This window comes from Eulemur rufifrons, chromosome 3 (genome assembly GCF_041146395.1).
Source record: "Eulemur rufifrons isolate Redbay chromosome 3, OSU_ERuf_1, whole genome shotgun sequence".
NCBI classification, from domain to species: domain Eukaryota; kingdom Metazoa; phylum Chordata; class Mammalia; order Primates; family Lemuridae; genus Eulemur; species Eulemur rufifrons.
The window spans coordinates 63,034,982-63,061,304 of NC_090985.1; the positions used below are offsets into that span (position 1 = coordinate 63,034,982).

The window sequence follows — 26,323 nt, forward strand, 5'->3', positions numbered from 1 at the left end:
GGTTTAATCTCTGATACATTGCTTTTTTATTTTTAAAATGAGGCATCATGACTTCAGTTATCTGCCTTAGGATCACCAAATTGGGTAAACCATTAACATTGGTGGCCCCCTAATCACATCTGGTATTTGCACTCTTGTGTAGCCCCTTTCCACACTGACTCTTGGCCAGTGTTATTTGGCCCATGGGACATTATCAAACAGAGACTTGATAAGTGCTTGCACATCAGGGTTTATCCTCTTGGAACTCTGAGCCACTATATAAAAGAGGGCTGGTTACTGCAGGAGAAAACCAGGTTTGAGAGAAAGATGCCTGGTTAAACCTCAGCTGTTTCAGGCATGCCAGATGAGCACCAAACATGTGCGTGAAGAACTATCTTTGATATTCCAGCCTCAGCAGACACTACACTGAGCAGGACTACCCAGCTGAATTCAGAATTGGGAGAAAAGTGTTTTAAGCCATTTACTTTGGGCATAGTTTGTTGTGCACCAGGGTTTTGTGGTATGCTGGATGCCTATAAAGAAACCTCATGAGAAACTAAACTTGTAATTTGTCAAGGCTAGTTATAATGGCCTTTCTGTTAAATATTTGATTCATTCACTCAACAAACATTTGAGATCCTAGAATACAGTGCTAAGTGTGGCACAGATATGTGCTTTCAAGGAGTTCTCCAATGGATGAGATCAATAAACAGGAAACAAGAAGAAAGAAGGTACAGCTGAGAGACAAAGCATGGAACCATCTTGCCTGATCTTTCTATGGCTCAGAACCTCATTTTGCCTTTATGAACCCACTCATATCAGTCAGAATAGGCAAGTTGTGCTTTAATAAACAATACTAAAAACCACAAATGTTTTTATCTCAAACATGTATCTTTTAGGACCACAAAAAGGCTCTGCTTCACATCATCTTTAACAATACAGGTTGGTGTGTGCTGTCTCCACCATTTCTGGATTATTGCCAGTCTGTGGAAGGGGAAAAGAATATGGAGAATTGCTCTTAAAAGTTCTCACATTTTTCTTGGCCAAAAACATCACATGGCCATGCCAAACTTTAAGGGAACAGAAAAGGGCAATCCCTAACCCTGTGCTGGGAGGGAAGAAAACCAAAAATAATTTTTGAATAAAGACTAGTGACTACCAGCAAACATCCAAGTTCTTGAGCTTCATTCCTGTATAAGCTGGATTTCGTGAAAATCCTGGGTTTCTGATCCCTTCGTATAAGGTTTTCCTTCTCTTGCCATCTTCTTGACCTTCTAACCAGCAAGCTGAAACTTGAAGGGTAAGGAGGAAGGGAGAAGAGTTTATCGAGTACCCACCCTTTGCAGGACAATGTGCCAAGCAAGGGTCAAATGTATTGCATTTCTTCGCATCTTTCAGATTTCACTTTGGCTAGTGTAGGCTGGAAGAAGCCATTCATCAGTTTTCAGTGCTGTATACAGGACAGAGTAATAGAAGGAATTGTGGCAGCATGGAGACAGAAGAAAAAGGGAAGAGGCAATAGAATTTTAGAACTGGAATGTGGCTGAGACCGCTAAACATAACCTTTTGAATTTACAATGAGACAGAGTTCTATATTGTCCCAGCTCTGAGCTTAATGTTGGGGAAAAAAAAAAAAGAAAAAGATATCAGTGAGTAATGGTAGAAGTTCACCAGTACCTATCAATCATACTAATTCCCCCAATTATTTTCTGTCCCTAGATGTTTATCCTACAACTTGGTATGTTGGGGCTAAGACCATATAAGTGAGCAAATCTATATACTTCTCTTTTAAAACTGCATACAAATTCTGCAATACATCTTAATTTTTTTAAATCTTTTCTGACCTAACCTTCCACTAAAATGGCTAGATTGTAGATCTCCAGCTGGAGAAACTGAAGGCTAGAAATATCTGGTGTCTTTCCTGGATTAGTAGCATAGCGTATGGCCCTAGAATTAAGGAGCCCCAAATTTGTATCAGGATTCTCAGATTCTGGAAGAATCTGGATTCTTCTTATCCATGTACCCTTGGACAAGTTATTTAACCTTTCTGAGCCTCAGCTTTTCTCCTCTCTACATTAGGGATAATTACAGTACTTTTAGATTTAGAATTAAATGAGAACGTAAGGGAGTCCTCCAACCCCCCTTTTGCTCTTATATGGCTCTTCAGTTTGAGCTAGAAACCAAATTGACGCAAGTCAGATTAACAAGAGAAAACCATATAAATTGTAGTAGTTTTACATATACATGGAGATCTTCCCAAGAGCATGAAGTCAGAAGTGGCCAAAGCAAGATGCTTTTATGCTTTTTAGCCAAAACATTCATTGAATTTGAGAAAATGACAGCACAAAGGGGATTTGGCTAGAGGCAGCAAATTGCTAGTGGGGTCACTGTAACCAGTTCCAGAAGCAAGAAAATATTTTTTTAGTAGTGTTTTTAGTTCCCTTATGTTTCAAATGAGTTTTCAGTGTTCACATTGTGACTGCTCTAAGTGGCCTTGAATTGGTGGTAACCTTGACAGTGAGTTTTATCTCAACACCAGTAACTTGAACAACTTCAGTTTCAAATCAGGCAGAAAAAAAAAAAATAGAGACAGCTTAGCAGACTCAGTAAAAATTGCTGACCAGAACTTTGTAACTTTCTGTTGTACTGATGTATTCCTTTCCCACCGTTCTTTCCCCAAAATGGCAGAATCTCCTTGCAGCCACAAAATAACTACAAAGCCTTACACCACCTGTTATTCCAGAGAAAACAAGATAAGCAACACCCCATCACAGATCATGCCCAAGAACCCACTGAGCAGCCTATTCCCCACATCCCACCTGTGCACAAGGCAGAAAGAATAACCAATATTCATCTGTAGCTCATTATATTACTAAAATCCTCACCCCGGGAGGGACTTATCCACCATTTTTTTGATCATGTCACTGGAAAGAAGCCAAACTCTGTAAAATAATTTAAAGAGCTTTATTCTGAGCCAAATTTGAGGACCATGGCCTGGAGCCATGCCCAAGAACTCTTGAGCAAGTGGATTCCCTGTGGTTGGGTTACAGTTTGGTTTTATACATATCAGGGAGACAGGGATTACACAGAAAGTCACAAATCAATACATGGAAGCTGTACACTGGTTTGGCAGCAGCTTCCAGGTTATAGATGGGTTTAAAGACTCTTTGATTTGTAATTGGTTAAAGAAATAAAGCTTTGTCTAAAGGCTTGGAATGTTTTAAGATAAGGAAGTCTGTTAATCAGAAACAATCCACCGTACATATACCCAGATTCAAGTTATTTGTTACTTATATTGAGGACCTGCAGGTTTGTGTTGCATAGCCTTAGGCCTGTTAATGAGTTACAAAGGATATCTACAAGAAGGGGCAAGATGAGGCATGTCTGACCTCCCTTCTCGTGGCTAGCAACTCAGTTTTAGGGAATCCCCTTGGCCAGAAAGGGGTCTATTCAGTCAGCCAGTGGTGGGGAGCCTTAAGATTTTGAGTTCACAATGGGATATATGTACTAACATGATTTCTCACTGCACTTGCTTACCTGCACTCCACCAGAAACATGTAACAATGCTCACTCCCCTCAAGCATTACTCATTTCACCTCCAGAAAACCCCCTGACCCTGTTGGCTGGGAAGGCAGATTTGAGGCAGTCCATACCTCCTATCTCCCTATTGACCCGTCCTCTACACCTCTACAATAAATCCTTTCTTCCTTGACAATCCTTGTCTCAGCAATTGACTTTCTGTGCAGTAGCAACAGTGAGAGCCCTTGTGGGTTCTTAACATCACTAGAAGATGTAGGGAGGAGGAGAGGTGAAACTAGTGGAAAGCAAGGGTTACTTGTGAAAGTGTATTTATTCATGCCCAGTGCAACCCCCAATTTCCATCTCTGGTGGTAAGGGCTATTTTCTTGCCCTGCTTAGGGAGGAGTACCCCTCCCAGAGGAACTTTTAATGGCTTACTGCACACAGGAAGAAACAATTTCTCCGATGTTTTCAAGTCGAAATAATCAATATACCAATTGAACATATTTTCACATGGCACGTCCTTAAGTAGAAAATTAAATAAGAATATACCCATAAAACGTTTAGCTTACTGCCTGGCAAAAAGAGCTCAATTAATGCCGCCCACGCTCTCATAGCTAGTCAGGACCCGGCTTTAAGCCTCCGTCTCCTAATTCCTTGCCTAGTGTTCGTCCTATTATGTCCCAAGCAATGTGTCTTAGAATAGGGTGCACAAAACACCCCACCTACTCCATTTGCCTCATCCTGACCCACCAGCGCGCACCAGTGCCCAAAGTGAGCCGCCAGAGCTGCGCCTGCGCGGGCGTCCCGCGTCGCCTCGCGATGCGCCGTAAGGCGCCTGCGTACTGGTCCTAGCGCGTCCTCTAGGACTTACCCAGAAAGCAACGCTTCGCTCTCGGGCCAAAATGGCTGGCAGGCCGGCTGGTAAGTGATCGAGGGGCGTACCTGGCGGGAATCCCAGCGCTCAACCTTTTATTCTCACAGCAACTTGCTCCTTTTTCTGTCTTTTCTCTAAGTGGCCAGGTTTGCCGCGTAAGGGAAGGTTGCGGCTCCAGTCCAGCCAAAAGGACGTGTTTCTCCCGCCCCTTTGCTGTCCCCAGGCCGGGCTTGCCAAGAGGGTTGGGAAGCTGGTTGTGAAGGTGCCCGCGGTGGCTCTGACGGCCCTGGAGTTCTGCTGTCCGTGCTCGGCAGCCCTTCACCTCTAGCACAAGGAGATAATTAGCGTATGACTTACAACCAAAATGAGCTCAGTACTTGCTGTGACTCATGGACTGTCTTGTGCATTGGCTTGATAAATTCTACCAGTGCAACGAGGGAGATAATAATTTCCCTTTCACGCTGCAAACTAAGGCAAAGTGACCCCAGGAAATAGAATTGGAATTTTCATTCCACACTTCTTTGCTTCTCACATTGGGAATTAGAGGAAGCTGAGCGAAGCTTCGGCTTAACCCTGTCTTATCTGGAACGTCAGTTTGATCTGTGGGTTTGGAGAAATTTCTATTATTGTAGACAGTAGAACGAATGCATTTATTATGGAATAGAATGCAGAAGTTACTGGAATATTAAAACAACGTGAACATCAGGTAGGGTTTTCCCTGTTCTTTTTTCTTTTTTGCTAATCTCTGCCCTCTGGCGGTATAAATTGGAGTAGCCTTTAAAAAATATTGGTGCAGCCTGGCGTGGTGGCGCGCGCCTGCAGTCCCACTGCTCGGTAGGCTGAGGCGGGAAGATCGCTTGAGTAGGAATTCGAGGCTGTAGTGCCCCAGAATAGTCACTGCAGTCCAGCCTGGGCAACACGGCGAGGGGGAAAAAAAAAAAAATTGGTCCCCTTCTTCCCACCCCAGCAATTGTGAAGCTGTCAGGTTGCCAGAAAAATCCGTTAACCTAAATGACATTGAGGTTTTTGGGGGCGGGGGAGATGTTTAAGAATTATTTCAGGCCGGGCGCGATGGCTCACGCCTGTAATCCTAGCACTCTGGGAGGCCAAGGCGGATGGATCGCTCAAGGTCAGGAGTTCGAGACCAGCCTGAGCAAGAGCGAGACCCCGTCTCTACTAAAAAAAAATAGAAAGAAATGATCTGGCCACCTAAAAATATATATAGAAAAAAATTAGCCGGGCATGGTGGCGCATGCCTGTAGTCCCAGCTACTTGGGAGGCTGAGGCAGTAGGATCGCTTAAGCCCAGGAGTTTGAGGTTGCTGTGAGCTAGGCTGACGCCACGGCACTCACTCTAGCCCGGGCAACAAAGCGAGACTCTGTCTCAAAAAAAAAAAAAGAATTATTTCATTAGTTTGTTAGATACTGAAGGAGCCTTACCAAGTTAAAGGCTCTCTCTGCGTATTTGAGAACCCCCAGACTCGAACTCAACTCTCATTAACTAGCTCTGACTTTGGGTAGTATCGCTGTGTAAGCCTGCTTCCCCTTCTGCAATAACAGGCGTGTTGTAAATATTCCCAGCTAATGGCAAAGCAAATACATGCCTGGCACACAATAAGCGTTCGGTGAATTTTAATCATTGTCATCATCACTGGTAAATACGTTTAGAAATAATGTGTTTTCCACAAATATGTTTATATATTGTTGACTCTTTGATTCTTGTTTTTTTAGAAGCAATTTTACACGTGACTCTTAATTTCCAGGATTTACCAAAGCCACGTAATTTGTGATGTTCTACGTAGGGGTTCAAGAGGTGTTGGAAGGAAAGGAGAGGTTTTACTTTCCTTCCTTGCTAAGGGGCTAGCTATAGACAAAATTTTAAAAGAAAATTTAAACTTGTTCTGCCTCCCCTTCTGTACCAGATCTGTCTTATAAATGTCAGGTACTATCATGTTGTCCTTCGTCCCTGCTGGGTTACTTCATCAGGCTCAGCTCTGTTCCCCAAAGAGTTTTAACATTACCTATTTCTTCTCATCCATTTTCAAATGTCCATTCCTGTCGTGGAAAGTTAGCTGCTTGGGAGGAGGGAAATGGGCTTATTTTACTAATCCATATTAATGGGTAAATGACTAATGGCATCAGAATCCTCCCAGAAATATGTATATTTTTAAAGAGGGTGGCCAAGTGAAATAAGTGTACTGTAGAATAAAAATTTTAGAGGTGGAGAGTCATTTAGACCTGCCAGCCTATCCTGAAATCTCACCTCTTTTTGTACAACTCTAAATCCTTTGAAAAGTTTACAGTTATTTCCTATACTCTATTTAGGAAACTACAGATGATAGAGATGGTCTAAGTCCCTTTCCCATCCCCTCACTCCTTCAATCCTGATCATAACAGGAGGGCATAAGGACACAGGATGTTGAGAGGCTGGAGTAGCAATAATTGTACCTATGGGTCTTTTGTACATCTCTGATGATCTGCCACCTGTTTTACCTGCAGTCACTTTTACTCTTAGATAAAATAAGCAATTTTTATCTGTAGTATATAGAATATAAACTTTTAAAGGGAAATTTCTTCCTATGTTTGCATTGATCAAGAGGCTAACTGTAAGAGTGCCGGATGCTAGCCTATCAGTGTATTTAGGAACTAACAGTGTGATGATTATCAGTTGCAGCATCAGGCCGATGGCTGGATGGTATTCGAAAATGGTATTACAATGCTGCAGGATTCAATAAACTGGGTGAGTATCTGTGTTTTCTTCTTCTTTTTTTTTTTTTTTTTGCTTTTTCTGAAAATAGTGCTTTTGCAAGCTTCATTATGGTTCCAAAAAATACTTTATTTTTTTGCTTTGTACATCATAAGATTTTCAAATTAGATCACATTTTATTGTTAGGTTAAATCAAATCCAAAATCCATTTCCTTTTTTAAATTATCAGGAGAGGGATAAAATTGTTTAAAATGTTTGAAGTAGAAGTGATTTATTGTAACAGACATTTTCCTTATGTGCTCATTCCTCCACTTAAAATTTTTAATAATCTTCAAATATTAAAATTATCTCACATCTTTGTAATCATATGATTCTTGAACTGTTTTTATTTATTTTATTTTATTTTTTTGGAGACGGGGTCTCACTCTGTCACCCAAGCTGGAGTGCAGTGGCCCAATCATAGCTCACTGCAGCCTCAAACTCCTGTGCCCAAGCAGTCTTGCCACCTCAGCCTCCTGAGTAGCTAGGCCTGCAGGCAAGCACCGCCAGGCCCAGCAGATTTTTAAATTTTTTGTAGAGACAGAGTCTTGCTATGTTGCTCAGTCTGGTCTTGAACTCCTGGCTTCGAGTGAATCTCCTGCCTCAGCGTCCCTAAGTGCTGAGATTATAGGCAAGAGCTACCACGGCTGGCCCTAGTACACTATCATTTTAAGGTTCTATAATACCTTGATCTCAGATTTAAAGTACAAGAAAGTAGAGATGTTTTTTATTGATGTGTATTTAAAAACAAAGTAAACATTTTATATTTTTAAAGTTGACTCAAGATGTGAATTTTGTGGTAGTGGATTTTAGGAGGCCCATATTATTGTTTTCACAGTACAGTTCAAGAAATAACCCATTATATGTATGAAGTGCATTGGGTTTCTATCATACCTAGTGATTTGAACTCTTGATACTTCACCCAAGTCTTAAGTTATAAGTCATAAAGATATCTTACTCATTTAAAAAAAAAAAAAAACCTGGTTTTTGAGATACGTGTTCAGCTGCTTGTTCAATCTTCTTTTGTTTTCTATCATAGGGTTAATGCGAGACGATACAATACATGAGGATGAAGACGTAAAAGAAGCCATAAGAAGGCTTCCTGAGAACCTTTATAATGACAGGATGTTTCGCATTAAGAGAGCACTGGACCTGACCATGAGGCAGCAGATCTTGCCCAAAGAACAGTGGACAAAATATGAAGAGGTAGGACAGCTTTTATGTATCTGACAATGTTAGTTGTTAGAGATTATTAGAAACAAGAGAAACATATTCATTTGTGTAGTGCCTTAGAGTTCTCAAAGTTGTGTTAAGTATCCTTTCAACAGCAAGTGTTGTCTCCATTTTAGACAAAAACATGTTAAGACTTAGAGGTGAAATGACTCTTCAAAAATCACTAAGCAAGTCTCTAATACAGAAATCCAGGTCTTCTGCCTCCCTGTGCACTCTGCTTTCTACTCAGGAAAAGATCAGTCCATTGAGTGGCCCTCTACATCCCAGGAAGGACTTCAGTGAAGCAAACCCTCACCCACCCCTTAAACTGTGTTGAAACTAGGCAAAAACCTGTAGAAACTCATTTCTTTTTCTTCCCCAATAGACTTCTGTCTCAAAACTTATCAGAGCAACTTAATACAATATTTTTATGGGTTTTTACATTTTAAAAAGCAGATAGTACTTAGTCTGGTTGAGAATATATTTTCTTAAATTGAAAATAAAAAGTAATGGATTGGATTTTTTATTGTTGAAGACCTATTGGTGGGATATATTAGTATGTGATGGTCACATGATATTATTTTTTTTAATTTTTAGGATAAATTCTACCTTGAACCATATCTGAAAGAGGTTATTCGGGAAAGAAAAGAGAGAGAAGAATGGGCAAAGAAGTAATTGTATAGATGAAATCTGTGGATGTAGCTGTCTTCAAAGTATTTTTATGAAGATCATTAGACCTTAAACACAAAATTTAATAATTATTTCATCTGCAGATGTATTACTTTAAATAAATGTCTATTGTAAGCATTGTTGGAGTTTTTGAATTGTAAACCTTATAGTACATAACTACTGAATTTACTTACTGGTGCAATTTTTTCCAAACTTGTTTTCAACTGATTCCTGGAGCTCAGAGGCTACTTTATCTGTTTTTCTCACTGGTTGTATAACCTTTCATTTTACTGAGAGATTTAACATTATACCAAATAGAATAGTCACCTTTAGATTGCTTTTGTAGGCTAGCAAGGTGCTTAGAAGCCACATCATGGCCTAACTTGCAGGTATGGAATGGAGCAAAAAACAAGCGCCAGTGACTTGACTTTTCCTGAAGCAAACAGCACTTGAGCAGACTGGCTGTCATGCTTCCGGAAGCTACTGAATAAAAGAAGGGAGGATTCACCCCTAATTTGCCAGGATTGGGAAACAGCCTCTTCAATCAGTACTCTCCAAGTAGATTTTATTATGCATTCTACCTTTTAAAAAGAAATTATGTATGCACCCAGTTTAGGTATATTTGTTACCTATGTACTCCTGTGCTAATATGTAGATTAGAAAACAAAAGACATTAGAAAAATAGTACAAAGACAAATTATACTTTCTCATATCGTGGTGACTTTTTTACTTTAGAAATGATTGTTATAAAGTATAAGAGTTAGATACTCATCAGTTAAAAGTTTTAAGATTATAGAGTAATTTTTTAAAATCATTCAACAGTGTCATTCTCACCCCTAAATTCTGAAGTGCTTTCTTTGGTGGAGGTGAGAGCATGGAGCCACAACTCACAGGGAAGGAACTGTAGAACTGCAGCCCACTGGTGTTCAACAAGCCACTGCTGTGTGTGGCGTGTGGTGGGAATGCCTTACCTCAAATAACAAAGCAGTATGAAAAACAAGGTTTATGTCACATTTAAAATTAAAGCAACCAAAAGTATGTGTGTATTGTATATTTTTTTCATTAGATGATAATCAAAAGACTGTAACATCATAAAGAGCATCTTTTAAAGTTTTTGCTAAAAGAAAGCCTCACTAAATCCCCTAAGAGCTTTTCTTTGATATTCAGATTATTTTTTTCAACTCATTCTGAAATCATGTTGATTTTTCTTTTGTCTAGTCCACGATAGCTAGATCCTCATTTGATAATGGTTTTGCTCAGGTCACATTATGACAAGGTTTCAGTCCTATTTGGCAGAAGGAGACTGAGAAGATGGGTGCTCTGGAACCCCTAATTTTTAAGAGCATTGGCATGCTCAGAAATTTTCCTTGTGTAGGACTCTCCAAAAGCTCTTTGATTATAACCTCAGGATTACCTCTGCAGGAATCTGGTCTGTACATTCAGACATCTAATGTACACAATTACAAGGCAACTGAACCGGGCAGTCTCAAGCCAGAGCATTACAAAGGTGTGTGTGGGTAGAGGGAGACTGTGCAGTGACCCTAGAAACCATGCTTGTAAGTGCTGTTGACAGAGCCAGCGTAAGGGCATGGCTGAAAGATGGGGACAAATGTGGTATAACAGGAAGAGGAATTCCCGGGCTCTGTACCTGCTCAAGGTAGAAAAGTGGCACAACAACGTGACAACCTCTGATTTTGTGAGTTCCTCCTAAAGCCAAAGTGCATTCCTAATCTATGTTGCTTGATTACCTTATTTGATAACAAGTATGCAAAAGTTATTTGAAAGCCATAGAACACTATATCAACGCTTTTGTTAATTATATATTATTGTTCTGCTTGTTACAAAGAATAAGACAAAAAGTAAAGCTTGAATTTGGCTCATTCGGAGACTAAGTGAATTTGTAAGAATTTGTCAATTCATCAATGAAATCCTTCCATTTGTAAGAGAGGGCCTTTGTGTTATCAAAATCTGTCCTGTTTGAAAAAATTGCCATGGAGTGTCTGAAACACAGGCTTGTCATCCTGTAAACAATAGTAGAGTAATTCAGAGCTAATTCTGGATTAGACTGCACAGGTCTGAATCTATCTGCTGACTGTGTAACTCTAGGAATACAATTCAACCCCTCTGCCTCAGTTTCCTCAGCTCTACAATGGGGCTAATGATCGAACCTATTTTCCAGGGTTGGGAAAATTAACTGACTACATTATATGTCAAGCACTTAGAACAGTTTCTGGCACACAGTAAGCATGATGTAAGTAAGTTATGTTGCTAGAAGGGAGAATAAATAATTTGGGAAAATACTGAGTACCCTCAAGTCTAATAGCTGGGCAGTAGCTGAGGTCCAAGGTCCTCCCTTCTATCTCCTGTGTGGCGCTATCATTCTGGTCCATCTACTCTGCTTGGATGTTTGACCTCCTTGAATGCAGTATCCATCACCTGGGATGAAAAGTGGAATTGGATCTGCATGACAACTCTGATTAGGATGGAGCCTGGCTAAGACTTAGCTGTCTCCTTATTTTGCCTTTTTGCAGTGGTGGTACTTTTAAATTTCCAACATTTCAAATCTTGCTAATTTGCTTTGTACAGTTTAAAATGTTTGATATCTTTTATTGCTCAAAGTTTGAGATTAGTTTTAAATATATGGTTTTCCTAGACCTTGAGGAAAGATTTGTTTACTCTGAAGCGGTCTACGTTCTGTTTTTCTATTTTACTATACTTTGCAGTTTCATCCAAGAAAAACAGACAGCTGGCTTATGTTCACTGTTGTAGTGCACTGCCTAGTATCACCCAATCTTCATGTCGAGGTGTAGGAAGCAGAGTAAGGGCTGCTGGGGCCTCAGACCCGCAAATACTGACTCTGGTCCTAATTCCATAATGCACACAAATATTTGATAACATTCCTGAGCTGAGTTCTCATGGCCTAAATATTTATGTGATGCTCTATAAATGGTACCAAAATGTTACAGTGCCTTTTCCTGTTTTTAAATTCTAGAATCTTAATAAAATCCAAAGTGTAGATTTCGGCAATGATATCATGGAGCTGTTTACTTTAAGGACTCCCTTTTAAAGCATTAACTCTGCATTGATTATTACTTCCTAAAAGATTCAGTAATAAGAATCAAAACTGGGCCAAAGTCCAAAGTTCTTATAACTGTAGTAATCCTTCCAAATTCACAAACAGGATGGTATTTTTAAAATATAGGCATCCTGTGTGTGGCTTTGCAAATAACCAAAGTACTTGGAATTAAACAGTTAGGTGAACATAAAAACTGTCAAAACCAAATCCCTGACAGCATGGTAGATGAAGAGCAGGTGGTTGTATACCGTATGGGCAGCATGGATTTTAGAAACTACAATATCAGGGAAGAATACAGTTAGAACGTAGGAGACCCAGGTCCCTTTATTGGATCAAGACAAGAAATTCTGCCACTAGGTGGCGATGCACTGTAACTTTATAACTTAAAGGTACCCCAATACCAGCACTACTGAAGATTTCTTCATTCTGTACCCCACCAACTCCCTCCCCTTCATTTTTCAGGATGACAACACCTTAGAGGTTTATGGCCATCAGGAGAATTTACTACTAAGCTATATACTGATGTAATGAAATCTAATATATGCTGTGCAATGAATTATGAGATGTTATTTAGGTTCAGGATTTTATTACTTCAATCAGTTATGACCATATTTCCTTTTATATGATTGCTCACTCTTTAAACATACCAGATGACTGTACAAGGAACACCTAATAAAGTCTATACATGTTAAAATATAAATGTTTTAATTTATTTGCCATAATTTGTTTAAATTCTAGTTATACCGGTGTTCATATTAAAAGCCATAACATGTTAGAATTCAAGATCTCAGATCGGATGGTGCCTCTAAGTTACATTTTGCTAAGAAAGTCTATTGAATGCATTAGCAATTGAGCAGGGAAGAAGAACGGAAGCATTACAAGGCAGTTAATTTTTAGCATAGATGTCAGAAAGCCTGTTAATATTTGAGAGGCTTATGATAAACTATTTAAATTGTCCTTCTGGATTCGGACTATATCTCCTACAGTCAAAAGAATGTATTATTTGCTTAACTTTGTATTTTAATAAATTTACCTATTTTTGCATAAATGTAAAAATGTAATTTTAAAATAAACCCCTGTGAAACTTTTGGAAGCATTATTCAATTGGATCATTGTTCTATTAGTATTCTAACTATTTCTAAGAAAATCTTATACATACCTATGAAAATTGTGTTTACAAGCCAAACCAAAAAAGATAATTATTTGTTTTACAAAAGAGTCAGCTTACAATTTTTCTTGTGCATGCATTTCAAAAGTGGTTTGCCACTAAACTAGAAACTCAGCTCTGAGGCCAACAATTTAGGCAAGTCATTAGCCCTTAAAGATTGACATTCCTCAGCTATCAAATGAAGGCAGTTGCCTACAAAGACTTTAAGACTCATTTCAGCACGGAAACATTCTGGGTCTGTGATTTAATTTGTGCACTTCATTGTTAGGATGAACTGATATTGATGGAGTACCAGCTTTGCACCAGGCACTGTTCATGTGTTGTTTCTTTTAATCCTCCCTGCAACCTTCGGGCATAGATGTTATTATGTCATTGTATGGAGGAAGGAATTGGGCTTTAAAAGTTCACTTTACCCTTGTTCATTATATAGTTTTATATATAGTGGGGTGTTCTTGGGATATTTTGGGGTGTATGTTTTTATGTTCCTGGCTAGGCAGAAGCTAGGTATAGGACAGTGTTTCTCAGCTCATCACTGTTGATATTTTGGGCTGGATAATTCTTTATTGTGGGGGCCTCTCCTAAACGTTGTAAGATATTTAGCAGCATCCCTGGCTTCTACACACTAGATAACGTTAGCACTCCCTCCCTCTGTAACAGCCAAAAATGTTTCCAGACGTTGCCAAATGTCCCCTGGGGAGCGGAGTTGCCCCCAGTTAAAAACCACCAGTGTAGGGAGTACACAGAAGCAGAGATCATGGAGACAAATACGTCATTAGATACGTAAATATGTAAACATGTATGTAAATAAATGTGTAAATTATCTGTAATAAATCCGTGCTGGGTCTATGGAAACATGGAGAAGGTAAACTAACTCAACCAGGATGGGCATTAGGGAAGACTGATAATTTGGCTGATTCCAGAAGAGTGAGCAAAGTTAACCAAGCCAAGAAGGTGGTGAAGGGCTTCCCAAGCAGAGAAAACTGAGCAGGAAATGCTCAGAGGCACGGAAGTGCAGGGCGTGTGTCTAGGGTGGAGCGGTTTTGTGTTGATGGAGTGGCAAAGGTCAGTTGGAGAGGTGTGGGAGGTGAGACTCCAAAGGCATATTCCACATTTGAGATGCCTGGACTTCATCCTGTGAGCAGCAAAGTGTCTGGATAGATTCTGGGAAGTGAAAAGGTTGGGTCAAGGGGGACGAATAAAGTTTTTCAGTTCTGAACTGCCAATTAATTCGCTTTTCAAAAGTTTATACTAATTTATACTCCTCTGAGCACCTCATGGGGGTCCTTTTCATTGCATTCCTGCCTGCACAGAGTGCTCTCGTTAAAAACAAGCTTTGTGAATTTGGTTGGAGAAAGAGTTTCTTGTTTAAGTTTGCATTTCTTGGATTGAGTAGTAAAACCTTTTTCCATATGCTGTTATCAAGTTGGTTTTCCTCTTTCATCAATCTTACTCATATCCTTTGCCTATGGGTCTGTTTTTATTTTCAAAGCATTTTCCCTTATTTGTTTAGTTTTCCTCTTAGCTCCTCCCCTCAAGACTGAATTTGGGTCAGTTCTTATCTATTTGTATGAGACCTTTATATATTTAGACAGTACTCCTTTTACTTAAATTTGCTGAAATGATACTTTCTTATTCCGTTGTTGGACTTTTATTTGGGTTATTTTTTGATGCCTTTTCAACTTTGTTCATGGTGGTTTTTGTCAAATGGAAATTTCCAATTTTTATGTAGTACAAACTATCAGTCCTTTCCTTTGTGGTTTTGCGTTTAAGGTCGTTCTTTGAGAAGTCCTCCCTTTACTCCAAGTTTATGTAAATATCCAGTGAGGTTTTCCTCCAGTACTTGTAGCTATAAGAAATAAAACTATAAATCTTTAATCCCTCTGGAATTTAGGTATATGGTGTGAGCAGAGTATATTTTTGAGAGATACTAGGAGGTCCAGTTGGAAAGGTTGGATGATCGATTAGATGTTCAGGGGGTGGGAGTGGGCGGGCAGAGAGTGAGCTGTGGAGGGACTCCAGCAAGAGGAAGCTGTTAAGGAAGATGCAAGCTGGTAATCAGCCCTTTTTGTGGGCTTGTCGTTCTGTAAGACTGATGTGCTGGATACTCCAGATCCACTCTCTGTCCTTCTCTATTCGGCTCCACCCTGGGAGGCTGGTCTGTATAGACTGCATCGGTAGACACACTTGCCCTCTGGATTCTGGCTTAGGCCTGACCAGTGCAGCGAGCAGGTTCACCTGCAAGAGAGGGCAGACAGGAGAGAGCCTGGGGTACTTATTCGCCAGCCCACATTCCTCTGCAGAAAGCTACAACTCCTGGCAGGCAGCTCCTACATGTCTCTCTTTCCCCATTCTCCCCGCTTGCTGTCCCTATCAAAGTTGGTCCTCCTTGCCTTGCCTGCCCTTTGGTAATAGTCCCTTCATTAAACCTTTCTTAGTGGCCTGATTGGGTGTGCCAACCTGTCCTGAGGACCCCGACTCACACAGAAAGAGCTGGGCTCCCACAAGAGTAATTAGGTTGTCCCATGGGAGCGCCAAGTGCTGCCACGTGGAACTGGTTTGTGGTCTGTCCCCGGAAAAACTTCTAAGCTTGTTTCTTTGAGGTTGACCAACTCAGGCCCCAGAGTCAGACGCCAAGAGACCACACAAGTTCCTGTTGAAGGTAACGGCCTTCCAAAACCTGGCTCCCACCACCCCCACCTCTCTGCCTCTACCCATGATAGATCTGCTTTCAATCAGAGACTGACTCTTCCGCACAATTTAATGCAGGTAAATGCCAGGGCTAAAAAGATGCCATATGATAGAAAACAGAAGGTTCATCCATCCCGACACGTCGTTGCATTGTCTTTCTGGACAATCTCTTCCCTCCTGTTTAACTCCCTCTTCCCTGAACGCACTCTGCAAAATTCTGCCTCTACATTGTGCTCTCCCTGTTCCCCAGGTGCCCTGGAATGCTGCTTGCAACCCTCACTGTTCTTTGCTTGTCTGAGTTCTAGCTTACTTTAAGACAAAAATTAAATTCTGCCTACTTGGAGAAGCCCTCTCTGATGGGCACACACCTGACATTTCCTTTCGTGTTCACTGTGTGCCGTTTGTGATCTCATTAATTCTTTAGAAAAATTCTCTAAGGTGAGTATGATTATCCTCTTTTTATTGAGGCTCAGAGATGGTAACTGGTACAAGATTGCAGCAAGTGAGCAAACTGAAATTTACATTCTGTCTGCTTTGAAATTGCTATGTTGTCTTTTTTTTATTTAAGGTGTGTAACATGAGGGTTCGATACACACGTACATAGTGAAATGATTACTACAGTCAAGCAAATTAAAATATCCATCACCACACATAGTTCCTTTGTGTGTGTGTGGTAAGAGCACCTAACATCCACTCTGTCGGCAAATTTTCAGTATACAGTACAATGTATTGTAATTAACTATAGTCACCATGCTCTACATTAGATCTCTAGACTTATTGATCCTACATAACTGCAAGTTTGTACCCTTTGACCTATATCTCCCCATTTCCAACCACTTCTCACACCTGGTAACCACCATTCTAGTCTAAGGCTGAATAATATTCCATATATATATATATATATGTACACACACACCACACACGCACACATCGAAATTTCTTTATTCATTCATCTGTTGACAGATCCTTCGGTTGTTTCCATATCTCGGCTATTGTGAATATGCTGCAATGAATACAGAGGCACAAATATCTTCACAGGGTGGTGATTTCATTTCCTTTGGCCATCTACCCAGAAGGGAGATTACTGGATTATATAGTAGTTCTACTTTAATTTATTTGCGGAAACTCCATACTATTTTCCATAATGGCTGCACCATTCTCCGTTCCCACAAATAGTGTGTAGGGATTCCCTTCTCTCCACACCCTCGCCAACACTTGTTATCTCCTGTCTTGTTCATAGCAGTCATGCTAACAGGTGTGAGGTGATATCTCATCATGGTTACGATTTGCATTTCCCTGGAGGTTAGTGATAGTGAGCCCTTTTCACATAGCTGTCAGCCATTTTTATTTCTTTTGTGGAAAAATGTCTATTCAAGTCCTTTACCTGTTTTAAATTATTAATAGATTATTTTATTTTTTTACGTTGTCTTTTCAACGTATGCGGTTGCACACTTATCTTTATTTTATTTTTTGTAGCATTATTTCTTTTTTATCTTTTAATAGATTTAGGGAGTACAAGCTGGATCTCATTACTTGTATATATTATATAGTGGTGAGGTCTGAGCTTCTGGTGTACCCATCACCCGAGAAGTGTACCTTGTATCCCACAGGTAATTTTTCATCCCTCCCTCCCTACTCTACCCCCCTTTGAGTCTTTGGTGTCCTTTATACCACTCTGTGTGCCCTTGTGTAGCCATAGTTTCTCTCTCACTTAAAATAAGAACATGAGGCATTTATTTTTCTGTTCCTGAGTTATTTCACTTAGGATCATGGTCTCCAGTTCCATCCAAGTTGCTGCAAAAGCCATTATTTCATTCTTTCTTACAGCTAAGTAGTATTCCATGGTACCATATTTTCTTTATCCACTCATCAGTTAATGGGCACTTAGGTTGATTCCATAGCTTTGTGATTGTGAATTGTGCTGTGATAAACACAAATGCAGGTATCTTTTTGATACAATGATTTATTCTCCTTCAGGTAGATACACAGTAGTGAGATTGCTTTCACACTTATCTTTACATTTACAAATTCAGTTTCATTTTTGTACATATCTTTTGCTTATACTTTTCTTTTTCAACTCTATCCATTAAATGAAATCTTTAGTTTTAAAAGTAATGTAATCAAAAGGCAAATGTAAACAATAAAGTAAAATAAAATAAAAGTAGTGTAATCATACTTTCCCTGTGGAGATGATATTTGAACTATGCCCTGAATGTTGACAGGTGCCTTCATGTGAAGACACCATGGTTCTTGAGCTGGAATGTTCAGAGAGTCACCTGGGAAGCCTAAAAACAACCAACCAACCAAAACCCAAAATAACCTGATGCCTGGGCACAACCCCAGATTATCTAAATTAATTGGTTTGGGAAGCAGCCTGGGATGCAGATGGTTATAATATGTAATTAAGGCTGATAACCACTGATCTAGGGAAGCACATTCTTGGCTGAGAGACCAGCAAGTGCAAAGGACCTGTGGTAGGAATGAGCTGGGGGTAGTTGAGGAGGCGTTGACAGAGAAGGCCACAGTGCTGAATCTAAATGGAGGGAGAGCAAACCCTGGGGTCAGAAAGGTAGGCACAACCACCCCTTGGAGGGCATTTTAGACCAGGAGAAAGAGCTTAAATTTTACTTAAATGCAACTGCAAGCCCTGGAGAGTTTTGAGCAGTGAAATATGATCATAGAGCAAGTAGTATGTATAAACTACCTCATTATTTTTAAGAAATGCATAACTCTCCAGATTATGGATATGCCATAATTTATTCAACCACTTTCCTGTTGATTGACATTTGGGTTGCTTCCAGTTGAATGCTATTACCAATGGAGCTGCAGTGAATATCCTTGTGCACTTGTGCTTTTGAATTTTTGTAGAATAGAGTCCAAAGGCTTAAAAAATTTAGACAAGAAACATGGTTGGTAGGGAGGGGAGAAAATCATTTAAGACTCCCAGTCATGCAAGGGAGAGAGATCTCTTAAGCTCAAGTGTCTCAAATGCGTGTTCCACATCAGCCTGGATAAAGCCAGGTTTAGCAGACCATCAAGATTTTGAAAGCAGCCACTGGACTGTCCTATAATAACAATGAAGTGTGAGAAACACAGACACACCCAGTGTTACTGAAACAGACATTTCATTTCCCCTTAGGTTTTAATAATATCACAAATTGATTACATTTACTCTGCTTTCAGTTCTAGCCAAGTTATTTAGCTAACATATTGTATTTAGTCAGCTTTAAAAAAAATTCTATCGTAAATCAGAACAGAATTTTCCTTTTAGATAAATATATGATTTGTTTTTATCATTTCCATTGTCTAAAGAATAAAAGCGTAGTATGAATGTTTATCTACTCAAAAGTGTTTTTTCTTAAGCCATTTTCTTCTTTTTTTGCACATGTGTGTATACAAATAAGTTTTAATTTGTTTGTCCAACTCACATTTATTCATACGTTGTGCTAGGTGCTGGGGTCCAAAGGTGGATCACATTCTGTCCTTGTCCTTGCTGCCTATAGTCTGGAGGGGAAGATAGCTCAGTAAGCAGAGCATCGGAGTGAGAAGGCTTCTCAGGAAGCAGGGGATGCTGTGGGAGCACAGAGGATGGGCACCCAACAAACACTGGGGTGCAGGCTGGAGGTGGGTGACGTTCACTGGGTAATAAGTAACTGAAATAGATCATGACAAAATTAAACAGAAATCTGTACTGGGAGAATATCATGGAATCAATGGGAAAGTATATTCATTTCCCATTGTTGCTGTAACAAATTAATACAGACTTAGTAGCTTAAAACAACGGGAATTTATTATCTTACAGCTCTGGACATCAGAATTCCAAAATGAGTCTTATGGAGCTAAAATCAATGTATCATTAGGGCTGGTTCCAAACTCTGGTGGAGAATCCATTTCTTAACTCTTCCAGCTTTTACAGGCTTTCAGCATTCCTGGTACAGACCACATCGCTCCAATCTCTACTTCCATTGTTACATGGCTTCCTTCCTGCCTCCCTCTTATAAAAGCTCTTGGGATTACATTGGGCCCACCTGGATAATTTGGGATAATGTCCCCAGCTCAAGGTCCTTAACTGAATCACATCTGCAAAGTCCCTTTTGCCATGTAAGGTAACATATTCACAGGTTCCGGGGAGGAGGATGGAAACATCTTTAGGGAGGCTGTTATTTAGCCGGAAGGCAAGAGAGAAAAATCCTGGAGAGGGATGTGTGGCCTCAAGCACACGCAGCTGAGGTCCTGCCCAGGCCCTGAAGCACTGCAGTGGCCACAGCGGCTGCCCTGACTCACTTCGCAGCTATCCTTCTGCCTGTGGTTCCCGCAAGACAAAAGTCTCAAGCTGGAACGTCCAGTCGGTGAAGCCTGGCTCAGGCATCCTGTGCTAGCTGCCAGGAGAAGGCACACGTTCCTGAGGCTCTGCTAGCAGGAGGCAGGGGTTTGCCTTTCACCAGGACTCAGGCTACGGAGGATTCCTTCCCTCCATGTGCCCCCCGGGGGCATATTCAGATGCTGGGGCTATGAAGTGGGCGCATTTAACACGTATGTAGTGCAGGAAGGAGCCAATCACCAGGGAAGTCCCCTTGGAGGAGGAGATGCCTGGGCCGTGTGCTGAAGAAGGATATTAGAGTAACTCAGGTGAGTTTTTTTGTCCTTCTTCTTTAGGTACCTCATTTAAGGACATTTGGGCCCTTTATCAGGTTGTCATTTTCCAGGAGAGCTTTACTAATACAAGGGCTCTGAAAAGAAATCAAATACAAAAGAAATCAAATCACAATATATTTTAAAAGCATACAAACGAAAATCTAGATTCATTTGCACTTTACTATACCCCTGGTTGGTGTGGAGATTGAGAAAGAACTTTCTCAAAAGCAATTTGGCAATAGACACAAAGAGTCTTTAAAAAGACATACCATTGAATCCAATGAGTAATTCCGTATCTCAGAATGGAGAAAAAAAGAGATGTATACAAAAATGCAGAGATTTATGTTCAAGGATGTTTATTACAGCAATATTTATAGTAGAAAATATAGATAATATTATTGTCCAACAATGGGGGAAATGGCTGATAGCATATTATTCACCCTAAAAACGTGGTATTCTCAAAGGGTACTTAACGGTATGGGAAAGTGTACATGCATTCATTTCTCTCTCTCTCTTTTTTTTTTTTAACAATGCATTCTTGTTAACTGAAAAAAACAGTTTTAAAACAAAACATATAATACTAATATTATAAACAACCACATAGGGACTTGGAAAAAAAAGCTTAACAGTAATTTTCCATAAATTTCCAGAGATTTAGGACATGGATCTTTTCAAATATATTTAGGGGGACTAGATTTAGACTCCCTGGACTAAAAGAATATTTCTGGTTAATGGAATTAGAGATGGTTTTAACCTTTGTATGTGTTCTTTTTCATATTTTCTAAATTGTAAATAAATTGTTTTTATAATCACAACATGTTTCCAAAAAAATTAATAGAATTGGAAAAGCTCAGTAGTGATATAAGGAGAAAATCAGGAAAAAAAAAATGCATATGCAGTACAATTTTTTTTCTTGATGGAGGGGGGACATTTTTCCACAATACACACACCCAGGCTCCGCCCTAGAGATTCTGATTCCGTGTACAAACAAACAAAGCCATCAGAATCATCTGGATGCCCCAGCTAAGGATCACCACCATAGTGTAATCCCAAACATGCATATATTTCCCAAACCTCCCTCGAGTGGAATGCCCTGTTTCTCTTCATTTTTTCATGACTAAGATATTTGATGATTCTTCAGTTCTCTTTCTCTTCATTTCTTCACCTCCTTCTTAATAGCGTGCATCTTGCCGGAAAGCACTATTCCAACTTCTGTCTGGGAAATCTCTCACGCTTTAATATGCATTGTGAATTGTTATCGTCTATAAAATATTTTGGATTGAACCAGCTGGCAGAACACTCTCAAATAAGCTTGCCGGAATTTGCAACAGCAATAAGCCATTGCTGTTTTGCCGCTATTTAAATGACGTTAAAGAACTATCAAGAAGTGAACTTCGTTGTCCCTCCTTGGAAGATCTGGGAGCAGTTTACTGACAGCAAAAAGAATAAGTCCTAAATTGCCCTCCAGAGCAAAGGTCAAATTTTTTTTTTAATTCTTTTTCATCTATTTATTTTTATGTTTATCTATCTATCATCTCTTTATTTATTTATTTAGAGATGGAGGTCTTGCTGTGTTGCCCAGGCTGGAGTGCAGTGGCTATTCACAGGCCCACTCCCACTACTGATCAGCACAGGAGTTTTGACCTGCTCTGTTTCCGACATGGGCCGGTTCACCCCTCCTTAGGCAACCTGGTGGTCACTATAGTGATGCCGAACTTAGTGCGGACACCCGATGACCATAGCACACTTCAGCCCAGAACTCCTGGGCTCAAGAGATCCTCCTGCCTCAGCCTCCTGAGTAGCTGGGACTGCAGTCGCGGACGCCGCATCCAGCAAAAGGTCAAAGCTTAATGTCCTTAATTTGCAAGACTCAGTTACTTAAATTGGTGATCAAAACTTGGCATAAAAGCAACACATTAGATGCTTTCACAGAGAGAAAGCTTCCTATCTGAAATTGATTGAGAAGGTTGAGAACATACTGAACCATTTGCTGGAACTCCTTTCTGAGGTTAGGGAGTGCCTCCTGTCTTTCCCTTACTGGAATACTTACAGCACAAGGTGATCGTGAATGGGCGGGCCAAAGGAAGGAACAGGCATTTGGGGGCAATGGTTCATTTTTCTTTTCTTCTCCCCAAATTGCTTTTCTTTCCAATCCACATTGCAATTTTGATATAAGATTTTGTTAGCTAACTAATTTAAATATTGTGTCCTAAATACATTGCTTAGTTGACTGACCCACATTTTAATCCTTTGACTGTAGAGACTGTTATCTGAAGATCAGGAAAAAGTAAGAAAACTGATTTGCCAGTGAACAACTGTTTCAAATTATGACTTGGTTGACTTAAAAAGCAAAATATCAACATTAGACCTTAACACTTCAACTTGGAACTCGGTCTTGGGGCTTGATTGAATTTATAATCTCAATTTCATAGCTCAATTGTTCTAGGAGAAAAGGCTTTATGGATTTGGTTCAGAGATTTAAGATAGAGGTTTGAGAATAGAGGGGTTGGTGAAGGCAGTTGTTTAAATATCTGAAGATATTCTTTCATTGCCTTAGTTAAGCAAAAATAGAAATATAGCATTTTTAAGATTCTGATAGTTTGGAAAATCTTTAAATTAATCTCGGCCCAGAATTATTTTTCCTCTGGAGTCTTGACTTTCTTTCAGCTATGAAAATACCGGTAGTAACCACAAATCACAGCCATGTCTGCTGTGAGTCATCACAGGTGGCTTAGTAGAATCAGAATCTAGAGACACTTCTGTGAAATTTGGACATGCTGGACATTTCAGGAAGAAGATGTAGATAGACCTTGCTTACCTGCAGGAATGGGACAGTCTAAGTAATTTAATTCAGCAGTTCTAGCTGAGTACTTCTGCATTTCAGGCAATGGAACATTGGGGATACAGTGGTGAACAAAACAGATAAACTGTCTGCCCTGGGGACCCAGCGACATTAAATTATAACCTATTGAGAACAAGGTGGAATTGGGACTAATTAGGCTTTCTGGCTCATGAGAGTTGAGTGGAGGTGCTTAGGAGTGAGGATGAACACTGTCTGGACTTGGTCCAGGGCTGCAGATTCTCTCTCTCTCTCTCTCTGGGCATAATTTTTTTTTTTTTTTTTTTTTTGGTGCAGGTCAAGCCTCATAGAATGGTATCTGCTATGGAATGAATGTCTGCGCTCCCCAGCCCGCCCCAAATTCATATGTTGAAATCCCTAACTCCCAGTGCAATGGTATTTGGAGATGGGGCCTTTGGGAGGTAGTTAGGTCATGAGCCCTCAGGACGGGATTAGTGCCTTACAAGAAGAGACACAGGAGAGCTTGCTTCCTCTCTCTGCTCTCTGGCATGTGAAGTTCTGAGAAGGTGGCAGACTACAAACCAGGAAGGTCTAAGGTCACTGGGCTAGTAAACAGCAGAGCTGGGATTTGAGTGAGCTGACCAGACACCGGATCTGCTGGCACCTTGATTGGAGACTTACCCTGCAGAACAGCCAGAAATAAAGGTTTGCTGGTTAAGCCACCCAGTCTATGATATTCTCTTATAGCAGCCCGGACTGACTAATACGGCACCTAATAGATCTTTTGGCTGTGTTATGATCATTAAGCTGTTCATTTTCTAGTCCACAAACTGAATTCAAGCTACATATCTTTGGTGGGTCCTTGGATGGATATACACGTGTTGTGTCCTACATAGGTGCCTCAGTGTCATCCACGTTGGAGGGCAGCTTGCTGACTTCCCTTCTGTCCCATAGGGTGAGCATCCACCAATGTCAGCGCAATGTTCAGGCACCTCTCAGGCCTCTCAGATTGGTTGGCTGGCATGCCGGCAGGTAGGGACCCTGCACCTGGTTCAGTATTCTTGGCAGGGCCTAGTCCAAGGAGCCAGTGCAGCTGCTGCTCTCTCCTTTGTGGTTCTCTCTGCTCTTCCAAGCAGCTCTCACTTACTGCCCTTCCACCCTGGCAATGGGGTGTGGGGTGTTGCCCAGACTGCTTAGCCATTGGTCTCATACCTTTACTTAGGGGACTGGCTGAGTCTGGTGGCGAGGAGTTGGCCAGTGCTTAGAAGTCAGACTTCCTGGGTTCAAATCCCAGCTCTGCTGTTTACTAGCTGAGTGACTTAAGACCATTTACTTAGCTTCTTTGTGCCTCTGTACCCTCATCTACAAAAACTGAGTTGATGACAACATTACTCATGTTATGAAATTGCTGTGATCAGGTAGGTTTAGTGAGCAGAGTAGTGCCTGGCACTTTGTAAGCACTTAGTATATGCTGCCCATATGATTTCACAGATTGTGACATTCACCTTGACCTTCAGATTTCCCCCACTAAATCGTATTTTCCCTTCGTATTTAGACTCCTCCACTTCTACGTGAAGGGAACTGACAATGGCTGGAGGAGAAAAGGGCTATTTTACTGACTTGGGGAAAAGCAGGTGCAGGGAAACATGACCCGGGGGGCCACACTGGGGAAGTGAGTCCCAAGAAGTTAGCATCGACTATTCCACGTTGGCCAGCTGGTCTGAGCGGTGGCGAGGCCCCTGCTGCCTCCCATTTCCCCTTAATGTCTTGGCCTTTTGGGGCGACTGCCTATGAGTAGCTGAGGGTAAGAGAAACAGGAGGGAGAGGCAAGGGTCTCTTTTCTTGCTTATTAATATCAACAAAAGAACGGACCTCGGCTTATGTGTGGATTGCACGTGTTTGTTCTATCCTAACATCCACTCAGCCTTCTCCTCCCCCACCTAACTGCTGGCACCAAAGAGAACGATCAACAAAGGTTTCCTTGTGTTCTGGATTTTTAAGGGGGGGAAAGTCCTAGATTCGTACATTTGTAAAGAAAAAATTATCTGGCCCATATCTTCGCCTCTCGTTGTCAACGGCAGATCAGTGGCATCCAAAGTTTCCCGACCACAGAAAGCTGAGCTTCCCAGCTGTAGCTCTCTGTGTAAGGTGAGACTGACCTCAGAGTTTTGTATTTATCATTGGATTTTGCCAAACAAACCAGCTTAATGAAAAACATGGAATTGAGAACGTCTTCACGGGGCCAAAACCTGAACAGTAACAAGAACAGAAACTTGGCGTTGGGGTCCCCATTTGTTTCTGAAATACTTCTCTTGTCCTCTCCCTCCCTTCCCCCTGGAGTGTTTAAACTTTTGAATAAAGATTTCATTCAAAGGGAACTGATTGGCTCCCCCGCAAGTGGGGTGGAAGGTGCGTCACCGAGCGTCAGCAGAAGGCAGGAAGGTGGCATTGCTGGCACTATTTATGTCGGGAGATCAGCTTTCTCTTTTGGCTGGAAGTGTTTTGTTATTCGAGTTTGTTTAAAACTGGAATCCTTAGAGTCCCTTTCTGAATAGCACCATCAGCATCTTTCTAAGCAGCAAAGATGTTTCTTTCCCTACCTCAGATCTGGCCTTAAAGAACTAGACCATATCAGTTGGCTTGTTTTGGTCTTCTGGACAATGGGGTTTTCAGACTTTTTGAAGTCTTAGAAACTTTACCAAAAAAACGAGAACCTTGATTGAGAGATATGTTTTAAACATATAAGGCAAATGTTAATAATGTACAAAGTATGATTCTTTGTAGACAACAGTCCATGTTAGAGAGGGGATCTTGTAAATGATAACCATAAGGTGGTAAGGATAGAGGTTTAGGGATTGTCATAAAATTCAGTTCAACCCAGCCAAACTTTATTGCAATTGTAGTGCTCTACTCTTGCCTGGCAGGTAGTAACTGAACAACATCAAGGGCAGAAAG

The 26,323-nt window shown here is 40.6% G+C and overlaps 1 protein-coding gene across 2 annotated transcripts; it reads left to right on the forward strand.

Annotated features, from left to right (window-relative positions):
- The first annotated feature begins 4,391 nt into the window (after positions 1–4,391).
- Positions 4,392–12,205, forward strand: UQCRB (ubiquinol-cytochrome c reductase binding protein). 2 transcript variants are annotated; one of them, XM_069466196.1, is made up of 4 exons: positions 4,392–4,422; positions 7,043–7,114; positions 8,160–8,326; positions 8,930–12,205. In XM_069466196.1, exons 1-4 carry the CDS (start codon positions 4,404–4,406, stop codon positions 9,005–9,007), a joined length of 336 nt encoding a protein of 111 aa, XP_069322297.1. In that variant the 5' UTR covers positions 4,392–4,403; the 3' UTR covers positions 9,008–12,205. The 2 variants fall into 2 exon arrangements, with proteins under 2 accessions (XP_069322297.1, XP_069322298.1); XM_069466197.1 differs by lacking the exon at positions 4,392–4,422 and adding an exon at positions 4,934–5,081.
- The last annotated feature ends 14,118 nt before the right edge of the window (positions 12,206–26,323 follow it).